At 34.9% G+C, this 23,572-nt stretch overlaps 1 protein-coding gene across 2 annotated transcripts in view; it reads left to right on the forward strand.

Moving 5' to 3' along the window:
• LOC119067788 (limbic system-associated membrane protein) overlaps positions 1–23,572 on the forward strand; it is a 426,428-nt gene that overhangs the window by 322,543 nt on the left and 80,313 nt on the right. For both annotated transcript variants that reach the window (XM_037170932.1, XM_037170933.1), the window contains exon 4: positions 1,672–1,872. In XM_037170932.1, coding sequence (XP_037026827.1) covers positions 1,672–1,872 — 201 coding nt within the window. The remainder of the gene's footprint in view (positions 1–1,671; positions 1,873–23,572) is intronic.

Below are 23,572 nucleotides of genomic sequence, written 5' to 3' on the forward strand. Positions count from 1 at the left end.
ATTGTTTATCTCCATTTTTACTATTTTTTATCTCCTTTTTTAAATTTTTTGTCTGCCGTTTATTACGATCCTTAAACAGTTGCATTGATTTTAATCAACGTGACTACTAAGACACTGATATGTGCTAGTTTCCATTTGGTAAAATTTCTATATTAAAGAGACATTCATCATTATGCCTAACTTCGAGTCTACACACGGAATTTTGAAAACCGACATATTTTCTGTGTCTGTACTATACTTCAGTTTCTGATTCCTCCATATAAAAATACGTGCGAAATTCAATAAAAAAAACAGTAAAACGCGAAACAGGAAATGTGTCGGTTTTCAAAATCCCGCGAGTGTACTCGTTTTGATTTAGGTATGCCCAATGCCTAATTTAATGTTGTCGCCGATATTAACCAGTTAGCAATAGATCAACAAATATACATCGCCCCACATTCCAGGACATATTTTCAGGAAAATTTCCTTGAATTTCTAGAAAAAATTACATTTTTTCATCGATACAAGAAATATTTTTCTAGAAATTCAAGAAATTGAGTGCGATTGTTCATGACTCGATTGTAAAAACGGTGTCAGATATATCCTCACTATCACATTCAATAAATTTAAATATAAATTGGTTGTAATAAGAGCACTATTATCCTCCCAATGGTATTCACAGTTCTTAGTCTCTTCTTGATTTATTTTTCATTCCGCTTAAAAGTACAAGCATTGTAATCATTAAATCTGTTACTTCTTTGGTTCAATCTGTAGCCAAGCGTTTAATACTTTGACCATTTCAGTTTAACAAAATTACTTAACTATGTAAGACGACATATGTTGATAATAATAGACCAAAGGGTAAAAACTAGTAGATTACGATTACCTGCTATACCTAAAAATGTGTACTAATGCGGAGGTGGAAGTACTGACATAGCGGTAAGGGAGGGAGGTTTTGATTTTTGAGTCTACCGATCCACACAGCCTTTATGGGTTAGAGCGTCGATTTTTCAATGCATATGTGTAGAAAACAGAAAGCAAAATCCCCCTGTCAAACGAGCATTTCGGTAAAAAAAAATTCATCACCTATTTGGGTGCATGCAACTGAAACAATGAGTAGTCATGTTAATCAAAATGATATTCACATCCGGGTCCATTGAAGTGATTTTTCAGTTCTGAAAATGTTCATCGGCGAATTTAAGCCGAATTATCTGTCCATATGGAACATTGTTAGTGGGAGAAGTTCAATCAAAAATTTGAATCTACGACAGTAATTTATAAAGAATGATTTGTCATTTCATTTTAGAAATAATATCGATTCGACGCAAAAAAATAAATAAACGAAAATAGTAAAACCTCTAAAGGGAAAATCTATTTTCCCTTGTTCCACAAATGAAATTTCAATTCAAAGAGATTGTACATGTTCACATTAGATAGGTATACATAGATGGAAAGGTGGTTTGTATTTATACGTAGGTTAGGTATGTATAAACGAGTCGGGGTATATAAGATCCGTTTTCCAATTCTCTTTCACAAAAAACCACAAAATAAATATGTTTCTAGTTGCTTCAAATTTAAAATGAAATTTTTCATTTTCTTTAATATAATTGAATTTGCCATGAATTTTGTTTGTAATTTTTCGACAAAATTAAAGTTTCATTTTTCTTTTTTTCACTTTTTCCATAATGATAGCATCTTATATGGTCGCATGGAAACGAGGAATTGCCATATTGTCGGCTGGTACTGTAAAAGTTACACCCGATCCACGAGTTCGACTATACAATGGATTTTCGTTGCAAATTCGAGACGCTGTACCACAAGACGCTGGAGACTATGTCTGTACAATTCAAACATTAGAACCAATCGAAATTACTCATACTGTGGAAATACTAGGTAAGTTTAGCTAACACCGTTACCGATCACATTATTCAATTATTGCATATGAATTGCATCGACTTAGATGGGGGATAGTTGTTTTATATATTTGTTTGTTGGTGCCAGGAATTTCATGAAATTTGTCAAATGCAAATATGATTGGTGTAAATTAATTAATTTCCATGTCACCAAGGTGTTTTGAGTCGAAATTTGGTATATTGATATTTAGCATCACCATTCAAGTTTAATCATATTATAGAGTGAAATATTTATTTTCATACTCCTAAAAACCAATTTCACATCCAAATTTTCCCTGAAAAGTATATGTAATTACCTTTCTAATGACACCCCACGTACGTGTGATAAAGTGTAAGTTTTCAGTCTTTTCTCGGTTGAAAACTTCAACTGCACATATCACAGTGTGGATGAATTTCAAACCCAATAGGACCCTATCTGCCCCGGGAGTACATGCAATCGCCTTTCTAATGACACCCCTCACGACTCTGTACGGCTCGTGTAAGAGAAATTTTTGTAAGAAAAGTGCAAGTTTTCGGTTTTTGATAACCTCTTACCAGCCACACAAACTTCGAAGATTTTTTTTGAAAGTGGTTTTGGCTTCTGGAGTCGAATACCTTACTGGGCACATATAAAAAATTCGAATAGAAAATGCGTCCGATTTCGGTCTTCTGTTTTTCAGAAGAATCCCTCAATCAGATTTATTTTTCTGGGAAACCTTTTTAAGTATATAACCAGATTTGTTAAAGCCATCGGTTTAATTGGATGCCATTATGAAATTCTGTTATATTTGGAAACGGAAAATTAGGTTCATTTCTCGTAAAATTGAACAGAATGTAATGCAATTCATAATTCATGCTGAAACTTTTAACATGCAAGAATATTTTTGTAATTAACTTGGGTCGATGACCAATTTTGTTGATTTTCTGATTTCGTTTTTTTAGCCCCGTACGAAGTACAAAGGGGCTTATAGGATTACGATGCCGTGTGTAATTGATGGAATTCGAAGCAGACGGTAAGGGCAAAGTGTTTGCCTATGTTCATAGATGACGAATCCGCAATAAAAATTTTGTCTGTCCGTCTGTCCGTCACGTCGATATCTTGATTAAATCAAATCCGATTTCAAAAAAAAAAAAAAATCCTGAAAGATAGTCGAAATAGTGAGGCTAAGTTCGAAGATGGGCATATTCGGGTCGGCCCTTCGTGAATTAGGGCCACCTAAGTGATTTAAGGTCTTTTGGTGATATTTATGGCAAAATAAACGATGGAAATGTAAATGACACAGCAAATGATAGGTATTGTCAATACCAATCCAGGAAAAGAAAGTTTTTTAAAATCGGGTGAGTGGACCGTGAGTTAGGGCCTTAGAAGTGAAAAGCTACTAGGGCCCTATGTGTATTTTACATAGAACTCGAGTAAATTTCATTCGTTTTTCGTAATTTTTGTGTCATTTGGAAGGTAATCAAAGGCCGAATAGAATGTTGTTGAAAAAAAAAATTGGGTCCTTGGACTAAGGCCACTACTAGGGCCCTATGTGTATTTTACATAGAATTCGAGTAAATTTCATCCGTTTTTCGTAATTTTTGTTTGATTTGAAAGATAATCGAACACCGAATAGAATGTTGTTGAAAAAAAATTAAATTTGGGTCCTTGGACTAAGGCCGCTACTAGGGCCCTATGTGTATTTTACATATAACTCGAGCAAATTTCATCCGTTTTTCGTAATTTTTGTTTCATTTGAAAGATAATCGAACACCGAATAGAATGTTGTTGAAAAAAAATTAAATTTGGGTCCTTGGACTAAGGCCGCTACTAGGGCCCTATGTGTATTTTACATATAACTCGAGCAAATTTCATCCGTTTTTCGTAATTTTTGTTTCATTTGAAAGATAATCGAACACCGAATAGAATGTTGTTGAAAAAAAATTAAATTTGGGTCCTCGGACTAAGGCCGCTACTAGGGCCCTATGTGTATTTTACATATAACTCGAGCAAATTTCATCCGTTTTTCGTAATTTTTTTTTCATTTGGAAGGTAATCGAAGGCCGAATAGAATGTAATTGAAAAAAAAATAAATTTGGATCCTCGGACTGAGGCCGATGCTAGGCCCTATGTGTATTTATACTCAATAAATTAAAATTTTAGGGCTATTTGCAATTTTTGTTTTATTTGAAAGGAACGTCGTACGGGGCTTCGTAATTGCGCTATGCGCAATTTCTAAGATGTACACATTTCATAATAATTTTACTTTAACTACATTAACCGGCGCAATAGGCTTACGGTCAAAGTAGGGTGACAGACCCACTAGGGTCACGTACGCAATAGATATACGGGTTTGTACGGGGCTCAGTCGCAGCAAACGCTCCGACTGTTCTGATGGCTCGTTTTAATGTATACATAGCGTCCACACCATCATCTACCAAATGATGATCAAACGAAAAATAACGGACAGTAGACAATGGACAATAGACTTGTCAACAGGCTGTTTTCTCTGCAAAGACCTCTGATCACTTTCGGGTGATCGGGCCTCTAAATAATAAATAAGTGATCCATCGAATTGAAACAACCGTTCCGTACTCAATTCATCTGACTCAATAATGATTCATTGAACTCAAATGTCTTCGAACTGATGACGCATACCAATTCTCAAAATGTCCTTTTGATTATATCAAAAGGAAATAGATTCCGTTAAATCGGATTGAACCACAAACCGTTTGTAAATCTAAAATTATTTCTCCGCTTTGCTTTATTCAATAAATTTCATTTCATTTCTCTTATATAACTTGTTGAGATATTCTTCAAACTGGGCTGATCGGTGGAATACAAAGCTACAATTTCCTGTATAATAGGACCTCAAACTCAAATTTTGTTTGAATTGTGATTATTGTGAGTTCTGTGAAGTGCATGCAATTGATGAAATTGATATACCTTTAAGATACTAACAATATACGAAGACCATTCAAGTTGTGAAGGGTTTTTATCTCCACGACCACACTTTTTAATGGGATTATTCATCTCGTGTATTTGAAATGTGATTTTCTAACTACAACTGCATTCAACTTAGAAAGTAAAACATTCCAGTTAAAAATCACATACCCATTACATCGACTGTATACAGTGATGAGTGTAGCAGCTGAAGCTGCTGAAACAATAATCAAGCTTTTATTCTTGTTGAAGGAAAAATCCATGGGAAACGAAGGCTTCGATTTTTTAAATTTGGTAAAAGTGAAATTTTATGAGGTCTCGTTCAATTGTCGTTTCCATTACCATTTTCGCTACATTTTGTAAAAGAACAAATCCTATCATTAATTTAGTGATTGTTTAGTATCCGTGCATCAAAATTTTTCAGAACAAACATTTCGTCGTGGAAAAGTTGTCTTCTCCCACCCATGTATTAAGCTATCGCAATTTGAACATTTTCAATTTTGGCGCCATTTTTCGACCGGAAGTAATTTTTTTTTCGCCGCAAACCATTTTTTTCGCGTTCATCATCCACAACAATGGAAGCCACCACCCCACAGACTCAACCCAGCACAATGAACCTTCACGCGTTTGCAGGAAAATAAGAGGGCTAGTGTTTGCGCTCTATTTTTAAAAAGTGAACGATGACAACAATATACCCGTCCCTGACATACAATTAAACATTTTTCGGAAATTAATCCAAGAAATTATAAAAGGAGGTCATAAAATCACATCAGCTTCGGTTACTTTATATAATACACAGAGCATTTTTACAGCAAATAAATAACCTTTGAATATTTATATATATTTTTCCCAGAAGGTTTCCTTTTCAAAACCTTCTATACCAAATCCAGAAAGATTGAAAATACTGTTTCCGCTTTATATATGAACATAGATTTTCGTTTATCGTCTTGGGGATATATATACAGACATTTCCGTGGAAAAAAAGCCAAATATTATTATATTGAGGATTGCGTAAATATCCAATAAATATTGTCTCTCCCCATTGCCGTGTCTGCGTATATTATATGCGTATATACATACATACATTTCTGGCTGCTAAATGTGAGAGTGTACAATGTACACACGCTTTGTACATTTATCCGTACGGAAAGCCTATAAAAAAGTTATAAATTTGTGAATAAATATACCAAAAACGATAATTTGTAGAGATTAACGCAAATAACAGAAAATTATACATATGATTTAAAAGCATGCAACGGAATGCGTGGATCGGAACTCCCTCCCATCAATAGCGGACACACATACATATATATATAAAATGAAGCGAAATTCGTTAATGCATCCAGTGTTTTAATGATGTTATAAATCGGTTTAGTGTGGTGCGTTTTTGTACGAACGGAGATAAATATCACTTTATTAATGTATTATTATCGTTAGCTACTGATGGCTGCACGTTGCAGCTTGATAGTTGACCAATCAATTTCAATTAATATTTACAAATTAAACACTTACAGTGCAGTTATACAGTTACTGTCATCAAAAATTAGTTGATTTTTAGTATTTACTGAATGACGACAGAACAATTTTACACATCCAAAGTTTGTAAGCAAAACAAACACATAATTTGTGTACGTTATTAGCCCCGTACGAAGTACAAAGGGGCTTATAGGATTACGATGCCGTGTGTAATTGATGGAATTCGAAGCAGACGGTAAGGGCAAAGTGTTTGCCTATGTTCATAGATGACGAATCTGCAATAAAAATTTTGTCTGTCCGTCTGTCCGTCTGTCACGTCGATATCTTGAGTAAATCAAATCCGATTTCAAAAATTTTTTTTTCCCTGAAAGATAGTCGAAATAGTGAGGCTAAGTTCGAAGATGGGCATATTCGGGTCGGCCCTTCGTGAGTTAGGGCCACCTAAGTGATTTAAGGTCTTTTGGTGATATTTACGGCAAAATAAACGATGGAAATGTAAATGACACGGCAAATGATAGGTATTGTCAATACCAATCCAGGAAAAAAAAGTTTTTTAAAATCGGGTGAGTGGACCGTGAGTTAGGGCCTTAGAAGTGAAATGCTACTAGGGCCCTATGTGTATTTTACATATAACTCGAGCAAATTTCATTCGTTTTTCGTAATTTTTGTTTCATTTGGAAGGTAATCAAAGGCCGAATAGAATGTTGTTGTAAAAAAATTAAATTTGGGTCCTTGGACTAAGGCCACTACTAGGGCCCTATGTGTATTTTACATACAACTCGAGCAAATTTCATCCGTTTTTCGTAATTTTTGTTTCATTTGGGAGGTAATCAAAGGCCGAATAGAATGTTGTTGAAAAAAAAATTAAATTTGGGTCCTCGGACTGAGGCCGATACTAGGGCCCTATGTGTATTTTACATATAACTCGAGCAAATTTCATCCGTTTTTCGTAATTTTTGTTTAATTAGGAATTAGGAATCAAAGGCCGAATAGAATGTAGTTGAAAAAAATTTTAAATTTGGGTCCTCGGACTGAGGCCGATACTAGGCCCTTCAAAAAATAAAATTTTAGGGCGATTTGAAATTTTTGTTTCATTTGAAAGGAACGTCGTACGGGGCTTCGTAATTGCGCTATGCGCAATTTGTAAGATGTACACATTCCATAATAATTTTACTTTAACTACATTAACCGGCGCAATAGGCTTACGGTCAAAGTAGGGTGACAGACGCACTAGGGTCACGTACGCAATAGATATACGGGTTTGTACGGGGCTCAGTCGCAGCAAACGCTCCGACTGTTCTGATGGCTCGTTATAATCGAGATATGAGTTTTTGTGTTGATTAATGCACACGTAACAGGAAATGTATCGACCAATATATCGGTGGCAAAACAGTGTGCTGAGTGTGATTAACAATAATTTCGACGAGTTAATGGGTGTTTCTGTAACAAAACGGTTTAAACGTGCTCGTCATGTAGCCACTTATTAAGATGCCCTGAAAACTCGTGCATATCAAATAATACGAATCGGATGTGCTACCAGCTACTGAAATATTTAATACCTGCATCCAAACAACCGTAAAATCGGAACTCGGAACCATCATTTGCACAGAAATCCCACAGTTAAATGAAATAAATACTAAAAATTGGCCATATAAATCCGGGGACACCGTCTCCACCATTATCATTTCTGATGGACCAAAAAGCTCAACTCTGCACAGTAGCTCTGTAATTTTGTTTTATTGACGATATTATCACGCTAAGCGTCAAATTTATTTGATTTCATGGTGCACATTGAAGGCAAGAACGAAACTTTGATAAGTTTTTTTTTTTAAAGAAATTTTTCAATCTCGGTCTCTGATGCACACAACCGACTCTAATTTTGGTCATTATTCAAAGCTATAACTTCTTTCGAATCAGTAAACTTCTTGTCATGAATACCATGAATATGTAAAAGCCATCCACAGCGACTTCATTATATTATATATATATATATATATATACCCGAGGCAAACCGTTTCGCTGCACTAAACACTCAAATGGTGGGTGAATTACTTTGCACTGTTCTCATAGCGTATATTGTAAAGAGTTTCTCTCATCAATCCTCAATAACAAATTTTTCACGTACCCAGTCTTCCTAGAGAAATAACCGACTGCTACTAACCAATCCGAAAACTTTCCTCTTTAACGTCTGCATTAAAAATAAATAAATTTGCAATTAATTTACATAAATTATCACCTAGACGATATAATTTCATGGAAAATGACTTCAACCATATCGTACAACTTTAAATAATATTCTGTTTTTACCCAGCAACAAAATGAAAGACCTAATTTTCGTTTATACTAAAATGGGCGCGAGACGTGTTAGCTGGAAATTTGTGGAAAATACGGTGTGAAACTAATGAAATGTGATAAGGTTGGTTTGGTTAGCTTAGGTTTGTCGTTTGTGGCTGAAGTTTTATTTCTGGATTAGAATAATGCTTAATCCGATTAGGTCGAATTAAATATTAATACAATATTTATGCTGACCTAACTTAGAAAGATTTATAGAAATAGTCGTTATTTATGAAATGTGATGCTAATAATAGAACTAGATACGAAACGTCTCGTATATTCAATACAATGTTTTAGCTTGGATAGAAAAATAATTTGTTTAAATTTTATAAAAAGAAAGCAGACTGAAATGAAATATTACTATTATATTAAATTGATGGATAATGCTATTGGAAATGTTTTGTCAACATGTCAAGACAGATGGATTGATGGATCACTTTTTTGTTGTTATGTTGCTACTAGACAGAGACATTTATTCATGAGTTTGTAAGGTTTTGTTCAGTTCAAGTGTTGCGTTTTTTTCCAGTTTCAAATATATATAAAAAAAAACTTCTGACATGTAGTAGAACCCTCATGGTGGTGGAATGTAATAATAAAATAATTTCTGTTTATTTAATGTATACATGACATCGACGTGGAAAAAAATAGCAATTTCTGTATGTTTTACAATGATGTAGGCTGACTCGATGTTGGATCCATTTTCAGCGAACATCATTCAGACAGTTTCCATGGAAAAATATATTCAATTCGAATCAAACTAAAGGGAATTTACTGACTCCGAGTTTTCGACAACATTTTAATTTGGTGTGTAGTTTGCTTGTTTTCACATATCTTCTCAGGTTTTTTAATATTTCCTAAATCTAATTTTTTCTCTAATTTTCTAAAAAAAAATCAATTTTTTTAAATGTGAGGAAAAAGATAAAAAAGTTTTACAAAAAATAGTCCCTGCTTTTTTGTAAAGTAAACTTACATCCCAACAAAAATCTCTTCGAGAAAAGTGTGACGCAGTCTTTGAAAATAAATTTTCTTGCAGGTCTGTTTCTGAACATCTGCCACTTTGCGACGCAGATTTTTTTGGTAAAATTTTGGTTGTTTCCAGTCAAATTTTTTGGTAAAAATTATTTGGCAGATGATGAGAAAAACTAAGCCAGCTTGTTTGAACTAATTGGGTGTAAAATTTAATTTTTGCGTAACGAAGCTGAAGCGTCAACTCTAGCGATATCATTCATTTTAGAAATTGTATTTCAAAGACTGCGTCACACTTTTCTCGAAGAGATTTTTGTTGGTATATCAGTCGTTTTAGAAGTGTAGTCAACACTGCTTTTTATAACAGTTTACAGTTTTAATTCAAAAATTTGACGAAATTCGAAAATTTGACGAAATTCGAAAATTTGACGAAATTTGACGAAATTAGAAAATTTGATGAAATTCGAAAATTTGACGAAATTTGACATCGAAAATTTGACGAAATTTGACGAAAATCGAAAATTTGACGAAATTTGACGAAATTAGAAAATTTGACGAAAATCGAAAATTTGACGAAATTTGACGAAATTCGAAAATTTGACGAAAATCGAAAATTTGACGAAATTCCAAAATCTGACGAAATTAGTAATTCTCTATTTGCCACCATTCAAGAAATATCTGCCGCGTCTCAAAAAATTTTCTTCGTTCTTTTTTTGGTAGTTAGACTGCGTCAAGTCCTCCGCTATCGCTCCGGACATGATCATAGCTTAAGCTTACCTTTTTTGACCATTCAATCGATTGCCAACTAGAAGGAAAAAAAACGTTTTTATCAGGTTGACATTTCAAACAATCTGTAATGAGTCTGTTTAATAAAAAGCATCTGCATGTCACCGTCTTAGTGATCAACTCAGAAGTGTCATAACCTGTTCTTTCAGAACCTTGCGGAAATGGGTGGTATCGGTTCAACCATCTGGGAGTAGTTCTCAAAAGAAGCCTTTTCTACTCTTTGTTAAAACGATCTGGAGTCCTGTTATTTGATTTCGCCCTGTAAACAAAACCGAATAAACAGAACCAAAATTAAAGAGTGTGAAGCTTTGAAAATTCGAAAAATACACCATGAACAGAAACACCATATTAGGGACAAAGGCTGACATATCTTCTTGCAAATGTCCGTAAATCTGACACATGTAGATGGGATTTTTAACGTAACAATTTGGCAACGGACTAAATGCAACAGTAGAACTCACCCACAGCGCAAGGTTATTAGACTATTAACTCAGGTGAAAATAAAGTTTGGAAGACGACAATAAGGGCCGATTCTTTGTCACAGTCAAATGCGCGATAAAACGACAACGTAAATAAGTAGTTCAAGTAACGTTATCCCTAGAGTACCTAAAGACACCGTTTCGTTCCGCTAAATTCAAAAACTTCGAAGCTCACCTTTACAATTCCCGTGAAATGTAAAGTGAAGACAAACACATCAGGGACACATCCCCTATTTGGCCCAAAAGCACATAAAATTACCTTTCAAATGATACCCCACACCACCATGTACGGCTCGTGTAACTGGAGAAATATTGGTAAGAAAAGTGCAAGTTTTCTGTTGAAAACTTCAACTGCACATATTTCAGTGTGGATTAATTTTAAAACCAATGAGTCTCTATTCGGCTCAATAGTACATGTGATTACCTTTCTAATGACACCCCACACGACCCTGTACGGCTCGTGTACCCGGAGAAATTTTGGTAAGAAAAGTGAAAATTTTCGGCTTTCGATCACCTTTCACCAGCCATAAAAGCTTCGAAGAATTTTTTTGAAAGTGGTTTTGGGTTCTAGGGTCGAAGTCCTTTCTAGGCACATATAAAAATGTCCACTGGAAAATGCGTCCGATTTCGGTAGGCTGTTTTTCAAAAGAATCCCTCCTTGTGAAACACAATAACTGCCATAATTCACATAAGAGACTTAGTGAAAATTTTAGACAAAAGAATTCTTTTGTTTTTATATTTTTCATTAGGTCCCTCCTGCAAATTACGGCAAAAACAACGCACTTCAAGCAAAAGTCATCACATCAACAGCTGCCAAATAGTGTTCTATTTTGTATGAAATGCTTTTTTACAGTATTTGTCAGTTGTGTGAGACACTGTCAAGTTCCAGTACCCTATTCAGAGTACCACTCATGCTTGAAACGCATTGGCAGAAAACGTAACATAATTGTAAGATTGTCACAGACATGCCAGTGTTGTTGAAACCATGTTATTTATGATGTGAACGGAGAACCAACGCATCTGCGATTGCTTACGTTCATGTTTATTGAAAGGGTTGTTTTACGTTTATTAATGTAACGCTGAAAAGCGCAATAAAATTTTAGAACTTTTATCCCAAATTCATACAATAAAACGAGCCATCAGAACAGTCGGAGCGTTTGCTGCGACTGAGCCCCGTACAAACCCGTATATCTATTGCGTACGTGACCCTAGTGCGTCTGTCACCCTACTTTGACCGTAAGCCTATTGCGCCGGTTAAAGTAGTTAAAGTAAAATTATTATGTAATGTGTACATCTTAGAAATTGCGCATAGCGCAATTACGAAGCCCCGTACGACGTTCCTTTCAAATAAAACAAAAATTTCAAATAGCCCTAAAATTTTAATTTATTGAGTATAAATACACATAGGGCCTAGTATCGGCCTGAGTCCGAGGATCCAATTTTTTTTTCAACTACATTCTATTCGGCCTTTGATTACCTTCCAAATGAAACAAAAAATACGAAAAACGGATGAAATTTGCTCGAGTTTTATGTAAAATACACATAGGGCCCTAGTAGCGGCCTTAGTCCGAGGACCCAAATTTAATTTTTTTTCAACAACATTCTATTCGGCCTTTGATTACCTTCCAAATGAAACAAAAATTACGAAAAACGGATGAAATTTGCTCGAGTTATATGTAAAATACACATAGGGCCCTAGTAGCGGCCTTAGTCCGAGAACCCAAATTTAATTTTTTTTCAACAACATTCTATTCGGCCTTTGATTACCTTTCAAATGAAACAAAAATTACGAAAAACGGATGAAATTTGCTCGAGTTATATGTAAAATACACATAGGGCCCTAGTAGCGGCCTTAGTCCGAGGACCCAAATTTAATTTTTTTTCAACAACATTCCATTCGGCCTTTGATTACCTTCCAAATGAAACAAAAATTACGAAAAACGGATGAAATTTGCTCGAGTTATATGTAAAATACACATAGGGCCCTAGTAGCGGCCTTAATCCAAGGACCCAAATTTTTTTTTTTCAACAACATTCTATTCGGTGTTCGATTATCTTTCAAATGAAACAAAAATTACGAAAAACGGATGAAATTTACTTGAGTTCTATGTAAAATACACATAGGGCCCTAGTAGCTTTTCACTTCTAAGGCCCTAACTCACGGTCCACTCACCCGATTTTAAAAAACTTTTTTTTCCTGGATTGGTATTGACAATACCTATCATTTGCCGTGTCATTCACATTTGCCATCGTTTATTTTGCCATAAATATCACCAAAAGACCTTAAATCACTTAGGTGGCCCTAACTCACGAAGGGCCGACCCGAATATGCCCATCTTCGAACTTAGCCTCACTATTTTGACTATCTTTCAGGGAAAAAAAAAATTTTTGAAATCGGATTTGATTTACTCAAGATATTGACGTGACGGACAGACGGACAGACGGACAGACGGACAGACGGACAGACGGACAGACGGACAGACGGACAGACGGACAGACGGACAGACGGACAGACGGCCCAAATTTTTATTGCGGATTCGTCATCTATAAACATAGGCAAACACTTTGCCCTTACCGTCTGCTTCGAATTCCATCAATTACACACGGCATCGTAATCCTATAAGCCCCTTCGTACTTCGTACGGGGCTAAAAACGGTAACATTGCAATAAACCAGTGATAAAGTCAAATAAGAATGTAACTCGACATTGTTTTTTATGTGCCTAGTTGTGCACACCTTAGACCTATGCGAAGAAAATAGTAAAATTTCCGGTTACATAGTAAACAAAAACTGTAGTTGACTGCAAATAAAGACCATAAAAATTGATTTACTTCGAAAGCAAATGGAATTGAGACTTGCAAACAATAAAACAAATTTTGGAGTAAAACACTGGAATAAGGCGTCATGCCATACTACTATATAGACACATAAAAAGGTCGATTTGACATTAGATAACACGGATCACCGTTGAGACATACCTTCACTTGGTAAATTATCTGATTAACCGAGAAATTAACATTCAATTTGCCGAATATGTTACAATTACCTTTCCGGCCCAAACACAAAACTAAATGTTTTACGAAAAACAACGGACCTAATACAAACAACATCTGGAAACATCACGAAAAAACACATAAAGTTAATTGTTGATCTACAAAAGTATAAAGTAAACTTTAACTTAACTTGTTATTTTTCGGTGCCAGGGGAAATATTTTTTGTACCAGTGGATTTATACGGTATACGGTCGACGAACGGTAACCTTTTGTAAGCAATGAAAAAATATCAAAAATAAAGTTGAAATTTGTGTTGATATTTTATATATGTAGATTTATCGAGCTCATGAGGAAACTTTCACATTTGTTCGAAAATAATGGATGAAAGGATCGATGGAGTCATGATGCGACATTTGAAATAAACAAACAGCATCAATGTGTAAACAATTACGTTAAGAAAAAATAAATTTACCTTTCTACCCTAGGGTTGCGAAGTCATTCTAATACCAACAACTTTCATCCATCCACATTAAAAATTACTTCGCTTTCCACAAATTTTATCGTTAGCTGGAATAAAGTTTCATACATTGCAATGCATACTAAGTCTCATGCAAATTATTTAACATTGTCAAGAAACCACAAAAGACATCTCCACTTCTACACCTTTCATTTCGTATTGTTAATGTGCAAATTTGTCAAAAGTCTGAACACTTTACCTTTTATGAATGCAAGTTTGAAATAAATATGTGACCGGGGATAATATAGCAATATTCTTGGCATCCGTCACACTTGCTGTACATACCAACATAACAACGGCACAACGGGTCTGTTCGAACCGATATTGCCTCTGGGTGTGTATGCTACCCAATGCATAATTATTCTATTAATTACGTCATGACCCCCTGGATGATCAATACAATTTGCTTAAACCGTTCAGATGGGGCAAGATGCACGTACAATTATGGATCAGCATCAGGGAAATGTATTTTTCCGTTCATTTGTTTCATCCCCTCATTCACTCGAAATTTAATAGTAGATTACTGTACTAGGGAAGTAATTTGATATCTCGTATATATATATGAGTAAAATTGTACGAGGGCCTCAGCCCGAGTTTCTTTTACTCATAGTGATACGAGATATAAAATTATTTTCCGTGGGCAGTATGCTACTTTACTTTACAAGCGTGGTAAAGGGTTTGCCGTAGGAAGGGAATGCTCCCCATTACCTCCCTAGTAAAGTAATTTATGAAGCGCAGTGTGAGTGTACAAAACATACATTGCTTGCTTATATGGTTTGTGCAGTGCATTCCTCCTTCTCTTCTATAGTCTTATAGTATGACAAATTTATTTATTTATGCTCAAGTATCGTCAATTTTATTCTGCATGAGATGCAAATATAATACAGGATTTCAAATTCAGATAAGGTTTCTATCATCAGTCCGCATCCGCTTGGCATATCGTTGAAGTTGATAGGTATACTGAAATGCCATTTTATTCAAATGCATTATCCATCAAAAACAAAGCAAATTGAATGGAAACACAGCCTCAGTTTGTTTAGATTGCATCTACTTACTTAGGTTCATTAAATGTTTTTAACAAAAATAAATGGTTGAATAGGTCAGCTCAATTACTTATTCGTCTAATTTTACTTTATGTATACAACTACAAATCGTAACTTTATGTTCGAAATAAGACGAACACATCAGAGAGTTTCTTGTTCCAAAAATTTTCCCGAACATTTCCATGAATACAAAATTAAATATGCTGAGCTACATACAAATGAACAAGAAACGATCTACATTTTCAAAACATAAATTTTCATTGTGTTAGCATTTAAAGACATTGATTGCATAGCAAACTTACCATCGAATGCGTTCATTTTGTAAATTTCATGAAATGCTTTTCTTTTGAACATTAGTATAAGCATCCGTTTTGAACGTTAACTTTTCACAGACGGAACCATACCCACCAATAACAGATCGGGCAATTGCATTGGCTTTTATAGATGGCCAATAAATTAGAGCTCAGAAAATCACTGAAAATAATCTTTGATATTAGTAGAGGGCTGACCCGTGATTAACTTAATATTAAAATCGAGTATACGTCAAAATTTTGAGATAGACGAATTTTTCTTTGTTTATGACCTGGGTCAATTTTTTTGCTCTAAATTTGTATTGCTGAATCAGCTAAACCTTTCCAACAATACCAAACATGCTGTGTTTCAACGGGACTGCCCTCTACTAATATCAATGAAATAAATTAATGTGCACGACATATCAGGTATGGACATTTTCAAGCTCACCGCGATAGCCAACAAAGTGACTATTATGTTAGGTTGACTACACTGACAAAAAAGTTTCGAAAAACTCACCTGTCGCAGCTATTGTAGGTTACCTGGAGACAAAGCTACCTGCAACATCTGAGTTTTTCGAAACTTTTTTGTCAGTGTAGCCAACAATAGTCATTTCTCTGTTTGCGGAGTCAAACGGAATCGCTTATTACTCTTTAAGAGTTTTCCACATACCGTTAATGGTTGAGCTTTTTAGACCCGTACGAAGTACTGGGGTCTTATGCGTTTACGCATACGTCCGTAACACGTCGAATTGGACTCCCTGAGTAAGGGGAAACCTATTGTGGTTGTCTAGAGATGCCAAATCAGTGAAAAAAAATGTCCGTCTGTCCGTCTGCACGATAACTTGAGTAAAACGCATCCGATTTTGAAAATTCTTTTTTTTCCCGTTTGGTAATGTCAAAAGACAGGCTAAGTTCGAAGATGAGTGATTTTGGATCGACCATTCCCGAGCTGTGGCCCAATAAGTGCTTTACGGTTTTTCGAAGATATCTCCGGACATTTAAACGTTACACTTGTAACTGATACGTCAAATAAAGGGTTTTTACAATACCGATCGACAAAAAAAAAGTTTATGGAAATCGGATGACCAACTCGTGAGTTAGACCCCTTGGTGTGAAACAGGCACAGGGCGGCAAGCACTTTTTGCTTGTAGGTCGGCCACATTTGAACATATTTCGTCTGTTTTAGCTTTATTAGATAGGTATTGACCGTACCAATCAGGGAAAAAAAGTTTTTGAAATTATGTTCTCCGGAGCGTGAGCTAGGTCTCTTGGAGTGAGCTCCTATCTGGCTACTCGGCCGTACAGTGAACGTGGAGTATTTTGTCAATATCTCGAGTAAATTTTGACCGAATTTCATGATTTTTGTTTTGTTTGAAAGGTACATTCGCTAAACCGAACTGGTGTGCATACGTTATTTTGCACCAGCTGGTCCCATTTGGAATTGTATGTGACCAGCTGGTGCAAAATAACGTATGCACACCAGTTCGGTTTAGCGATTGTATTAACGAATGTAAAGCGTCGGTAAAATTTCCGGTCTCCTAACAAAATGGCTGCCTGTGGCCATATTGGATTTTAATAAAAGTGATATATCTTGGGAAAAATGGTACTTAGAGTGTTTCTGTTAACATAGAAATAATTTGTTATGTGTGTGGGGTGTTTCAGGCATTCCATATATGGACATCTATGTATATCTATATTCACCTATATTCACCTATATTGAGCTATATACAGGCATATAGAGCTATATAATAGCATATTCATCTGTGAAATGTTTATTTATAGGAAAATATAGGTAAATATAGCGGTATATAGCTGTTTAAATAGGAATTTATGAAAGTTGACTTCGTACGGGGCTGTCTATATTGCCTCCGGCAATTTATTTGTATATGCTAACAAGGCAAAGAAAGATAATGTAAGTGATTTTAAAGGGCGAATAGCTTTTCAGTAGAGAATGAAGTAAAAGTAAAAGTACGGGTCGGCGTTAGCTATGTTTTTATTCTCACTTCGAGGAATCCTTTCGCACCCTAGAAGTCACTTTATGTCATAGGAAAGAAACACTTTCGTCTCGTTATTAAATTTAATAATTCAAGCATTTATGTAATATTGATTATGCATATTTTCCTTATTTTACCCCAAATATTTTCTATATGCTGTAACCGGCCCAATTTTTTCTTCTTCGTTTTTTTTTTCAATCTTCATCTTAAGGTTATATTTGTTACGTAGAAAACAAAATAAATAAAGTTTTTTTTTCTTCTGTTGAACAAAAACAATTTTTTAAAGGCATGCTATCAAATAGCAAAGGGTATATAAACTACAAATTCAATATCCCTTAGGCCATTATGGATGGTTTACTTAAAAAAAAATTGTATATATTTCACATATAAAATCAATCGTTATAGAATATGGCTAAAATAATGTTTACCCAGAAATCCTAATCTAATATTTGAATTGATTTTGAAATATCGTTAGTCTCAAGAAAACCGTATGTGATACATTTATAGTTTATTATGAAAACAAGCGAGGGCTATATTTCTTAGAAAACTATTTGGAGATGTATCGTCAATTGATTATTATTTTTTAATAAATCTTGGATTGGTATTATATCGGCTGGGTGGTAGTGTTGAAAAAGGAAAATCAACAAATAGAAGAAAACTCTCTTTCTCTCTGTGTATATGCTGTTCTAGCATATTATACTTTGCCGAGTTTTCTTGAATTCATGTTCAGCGCTTCTGCTGCGACGTACAACATAACAACTTTATTCCGTAGCTCGTTAGATAATTAATGCTTTCGACTAAGTGCTTGTTACTTGCGACTAATTGCTTGTTACTTGCGACTAAGTTATTATTTTGAAAATTGCAGGGAGGCATTGCAATCGGAGGTATGCATTTCACGCAATTAAGATTGTTTACATGGCAAAGTGGAAGTTCCCAATACTTTCCAACTTGGAACTATATTGCTTTATTGCTATCATTACAGTGTGGAACCAAGATGATCACTCACAAATTACGACAGTTCTTAACTTGGCACGAGCCTTTTGCTATAAGTTTTGTGTATTGGATCCACTTTACCGAAATCAATTTTGTTACACTAGGTTTCCTGCTTTCTTCACATTTTTAGGACCCAAGACGACGTCAAATTACCTAGTTTACAAATTGGCGAAGTGTAGAATTTGTCTTTTGCCTGTTAGCATTTGACAATTATGAAGTAAAAGATTTTGTATGAATGACCAGAATAAAGTTTCAACCGTGGTATGATTACATCAACGTTCGCTGGATTAAATATTGTCCATATTATACACAGTACATGTTATCACAGTACATACATGAGTGGGTAGATTATTGCGATAACATAGTCTTTAGATGAGTAAATTTTTAAACATTGTTCGTTATGTCTGGTGGCATAGCATTAATTACTTGTGGCTGTATAACTCGTAATACTTACATCTGTCATCGGTTTAGTTAATTGAAAGAAATTCACTATTTACACGTCGTAAAAATTGAATCAATCCGAAAGGCATGACAAGAAAATCGGTATTTTCTTTAATATAGAAGGGGAATTGTCATTGCTGGTTGCCACATTAAATAGAGGGAAGTTTTTATATTAACACAAGCAGCGATTTATCACATGTAATAGTTTCCGTAATGCATGTTCACTTCTATGGTAATGTGGGCTAAAAGACTTACTCTTTTATTGTCCTGGGGACCTTTTCCTGTAAGGAATGAAATTTCCAATTCCTTTAAACACTATAATAAAATCACTATTTCACGAGGGTTAATGAGAAAATATATTGTCTAATTTGTACTGAAATGAAACGTAGCATCCGTATATGACAAAAACTTGTGTGAGACAAAACAAATTCGAAGAGACCCGATTCAGATCAAATAGAGTTTTTATTGTTTTACGGTTGAAGTGAAGGAGAAATTTTAGTACAAGTGTGTGTGGGATTGAAAGAAGGCTTTTTTCATATACACACCAGACTCTAATAACGTTTCCAACATATTTCACACATATTTCTGCATGCAATACAATTTCGTATCATTGAGACATTAATGTAAATTTGGAATTTTCAATTTTTGGAATTTGAATAATGTGGATATCTTTTTGCTGGCTATATGTGCTTTTATTTGCACTCAGTTCGACCACTTTTACATTAACATATTATGGTCATTATCGTTTTTTGCTGCTCGATATGTTATATCGCTTTGAAATTATGTGAACCCTGAGACAAGATCATGTCCGGAGCGATAGCGAAGGACTTGACGCAGTATATAACCACCGAAGATTTTTTTTTGAGACGCGTCAACTATGTATAGCCGAGCATTTCAGTTTCTACCCTTTGGTATTTAATTATTTAATTATTTTAATTATATTATCGCTTTTAATACGAACAAAACGATCTATCACTCGACTATGCAGGTTTAAAATTACCGGAGAAACATCGTTATGAAATTGGGATTATTCTAATTTATCGTAAAACTGTGCTGTAGTCATGAGTCGGTTGCCAACCGTTAGAAGCGATCCCAACAAAATCTCTACGAGAAATGTGTTTCGCAGTAATAGTACTATTTCTAAAATGAATGATATCGCTAGAGTTGACGCTTTCAGCTTCGTCACGCAAAAATTAAATTGTGCAAATTATAGTTCAAACAAGGTGGCTTAGTTTTCGCAATCATCTGTCAAATAATTTTTACCAACAAAAAAAATTGACTGAAAACAACAAAAATCTTACCGAAAAAATCTGCGTCACATATGTCAGATAAATTTTCTTGTAGATCTGTTCCTCTGCCACTTTGCGACGCAGATTTTTTTGGTAAAATTGTTGTTTTCATTCAATTTTTTTTTTGGTACAAAATATTTCAATTTAATTTTTGCGTAACGAAGCTGAAAGCGTCGACTCTAGCGATATCATTCATTGTACTACGAATACTGCGTCACACTTTTCTCGTAGAGATTTTGTTAGGATTATTAGGTGAACAAATTGACACAAAGTTGTTTTTTGTTTCGTTGGCATTATCGTACGAATGAAACCGTTTGACTAGAAAAATGTCACTGCAATTCCATTCGGCTTTGACTTCATTTACATTTTTACTATGCAAATTCGTAGATAACTTATAACCTTTGGGAAACAGCAAACATATCAGACGTGTAATCATTGAATCTTCTGCTTCTGTGTATAAGACATTTTGTCGCAACTCAGTAACAAAAAGTAAAATTTTGTTGGCTTTCCGAGAAAAAACGAGCCGTCAGAACAGTCGGAGCGTTTGCTGCGACTGAGCCCCGTACAAACCCGTATATCTATTGCGTACGTGACCCTAGTGCGTCTGTCACCCTACTTTGACCGTAAGCCTATGCGCCGGTTAAAGTAGTTAAAGTAAAATTATTATGGAATGTGTACATCTTAGAAATTGCGCATAGCGCAATTACGAAGCCCCGTACGACGTTCCTTTCAAATAAAACAAAAATTTCAAATCGCCCTAAAATTTTAATTTATTGAGTATAAATACACATAGGGCCTAGTATCGGCCTCAGTGCGAGGATCCAATTTTATTTTTTTTTTTTTCAACTACATTCTATTCGGCCTTTGATTACCTTCCAAATGAAACAAAAATTACGAAAAACGGATGAAATATACTCGAGTTCAATGTAAAATACACATAGGGCCCTAGTAGCGGCCTTAGTCCGAGGACCCAAATTTAACTTTTTTTCAACAACATTCTATTCGGCCTTTGATTACCTTCCAAATGACACAAAAATTACGAAAAACGGATGAAATTTGCTCGAGTTATATGTAAAATACACATAGGGCCCTAGTAGCTTTTCACTTCTAAGGCCCTAACACGGTCCACTCACCCGATTTTAAAAAACTTTTTTTTCCTGGATTAGTATTGACAATACCTATCATTTGCCGTGTCATTTACATTTCCATCGTTTATTTTGCCATAAATATCACCAAAAGACCTTAAATCACTTAGGTGGCCCTAACTCACGAAGGGCCGACCCGAATATGCCCATCTTCGAACTTAGCCTCACTATTTTGACTATCTTTGATTAATTTTTGAAATCGGATTTGATTTACTCAAGATATCGACGTGACAGACAGACGGACAGACGGCCCAAATTTTTAAAAACATTGTATGCAGCTCAGTGATAAATGCTTTTTAGGCACACGATGTATACTCCAGGCCGCAGGCATATGTCTGGTGCCTAAAAAACATAAACTATCAATCGGTGACATGTTTAACTGTTATTTCATTAGTCAGACATGTATATTACCTCTTTTTTGGTGGTATAGTTGTCGACTTTAATAAGATGACTTAGCAAATCTGAATGGCTAAGTCGGTCCGTTCCAAAATATCACCATAAGTGGATTGAAATCCTCACTTAATGTTAGGCTTGTTTGAAATTAACGCATCTAGTAAAACTCTTCAACAGACGATTTTTATTACGTAAATGACATACTAAGTACTAAGTACATACTAGATCACGAACAGGTTAAAAGCGATACCAATTGAAAAATTGTCGGAATCGTGACGGAGACTATATATTGGAAATTTCTCCTTTTTTTAAATGCGGCGACAGGCAGACTGCAATTGATCCTTTTAACGGACAGTGCGATGGTTGAGATAACCAATAACCAGCAAACATCGGAATAAATAAAACCAATAATTCGAATAGTTATTATTCGTCTTGAAATAAAAATCCATTGAAGTCCATCAAACGAACTTATTTCCAATCATTGCTGAGGGTTTCCAATCACAAAAAAATGACGCATCGATCTTTCAACTTTAAATTAAATTCAATAAAACAAAGTTAATGGAAATTAATTATTTATTGTACAGACGTCATATGCTTTAACGGGATTACTGATAACAAAAGAATAATGTCAAACAATCCACTCAAAATGCAATGTATCATCACTCTTGACATCTCAACAACCATAAATAACTCACTCGAAAACACCGCCGCTATGCCGAATATGTAACATGTACTACAGTGTAGTAGTAGATCGGGCCATAATTTTCTGTAACGTATGTGTGTGGTGTGCATGGAATAGTATAAATATATTCCTGGAAGGATGCGCAATAGTTTACCAAAACAAACATGATAAACACAGTGGAAAAGCTACAAAATAAAAAAAATAAACTTTTTTTTTTCGCCTCTATCAAAAGATATAAATTTCAAATTCATGTGGAGTTTCACTTCTCCAAAGCTTTTTATAAACCACACGCAGCTTAAGGATTATGTATATTGATTCAATCTCAACCATTTCCGTATTAGGTATATGGAAGCAAACAGCCAGTCAATGATGGTTACATCGTTTCCAATATAAGTCTATGTAACAAGAAGAGTGTGTTACATTCACATGAGCCTCAAGTTGTGTACGCTTCTACCTACAGTAGATCAACCGGGATAAGTCTGTTTCTAGGATTTGAATATATTTCTTTTGCGTTATATAAAAAAAAATCCGAAAGATTTTTATCATTTCTAGCATGATTCGCACGTACTACCAAGCGCGTCTTAGTAAACCAGTCGGAAGAGAACAACGGTAAAAAAAATGTATTGAAATAAGTTGTTACAATCCTTAAACTCGTCTACATATGTTTCAACAAAAAGTTTTCTGTTTTTCTTATTTTTATCCCATAAATTCTTTCATCTCTCGAAATTGTTTCAAGCTGATGGAGGGTTGTTTTATTTTATTATGACTAATAACGTCACAGAATCTATTATTTTTTATTACCAGTAACCCCCCCTATCGCAATTAATCTTGAAAATCCTATTCAGATGTCTCACTTAATTGCCATCGTCTTATGATTATAAAAGTAAGTCTGAAAGGGACGATGATCATTGGTGGCAATAGAAAGTTTCTTTCATTGCAAAAAATAAATGGGTAA

This window comes from Bradysia coprophila (genome assembly GCF_014529535.1).
Source record: "Bradysia coprophila strain Holo2 chromosome X unlocalized genomic scaffold, BU_Bcop_v1 contig_128, whole genome shotgun sequence".
In the NCBI taxonomy this organism is placed as follows: domain Eukaryota; kingdom Metazoa; phylum Arthropoda; class Insecta; order Diptera; family Sciaridae; genus Bradysia; species Bradysia coprophila.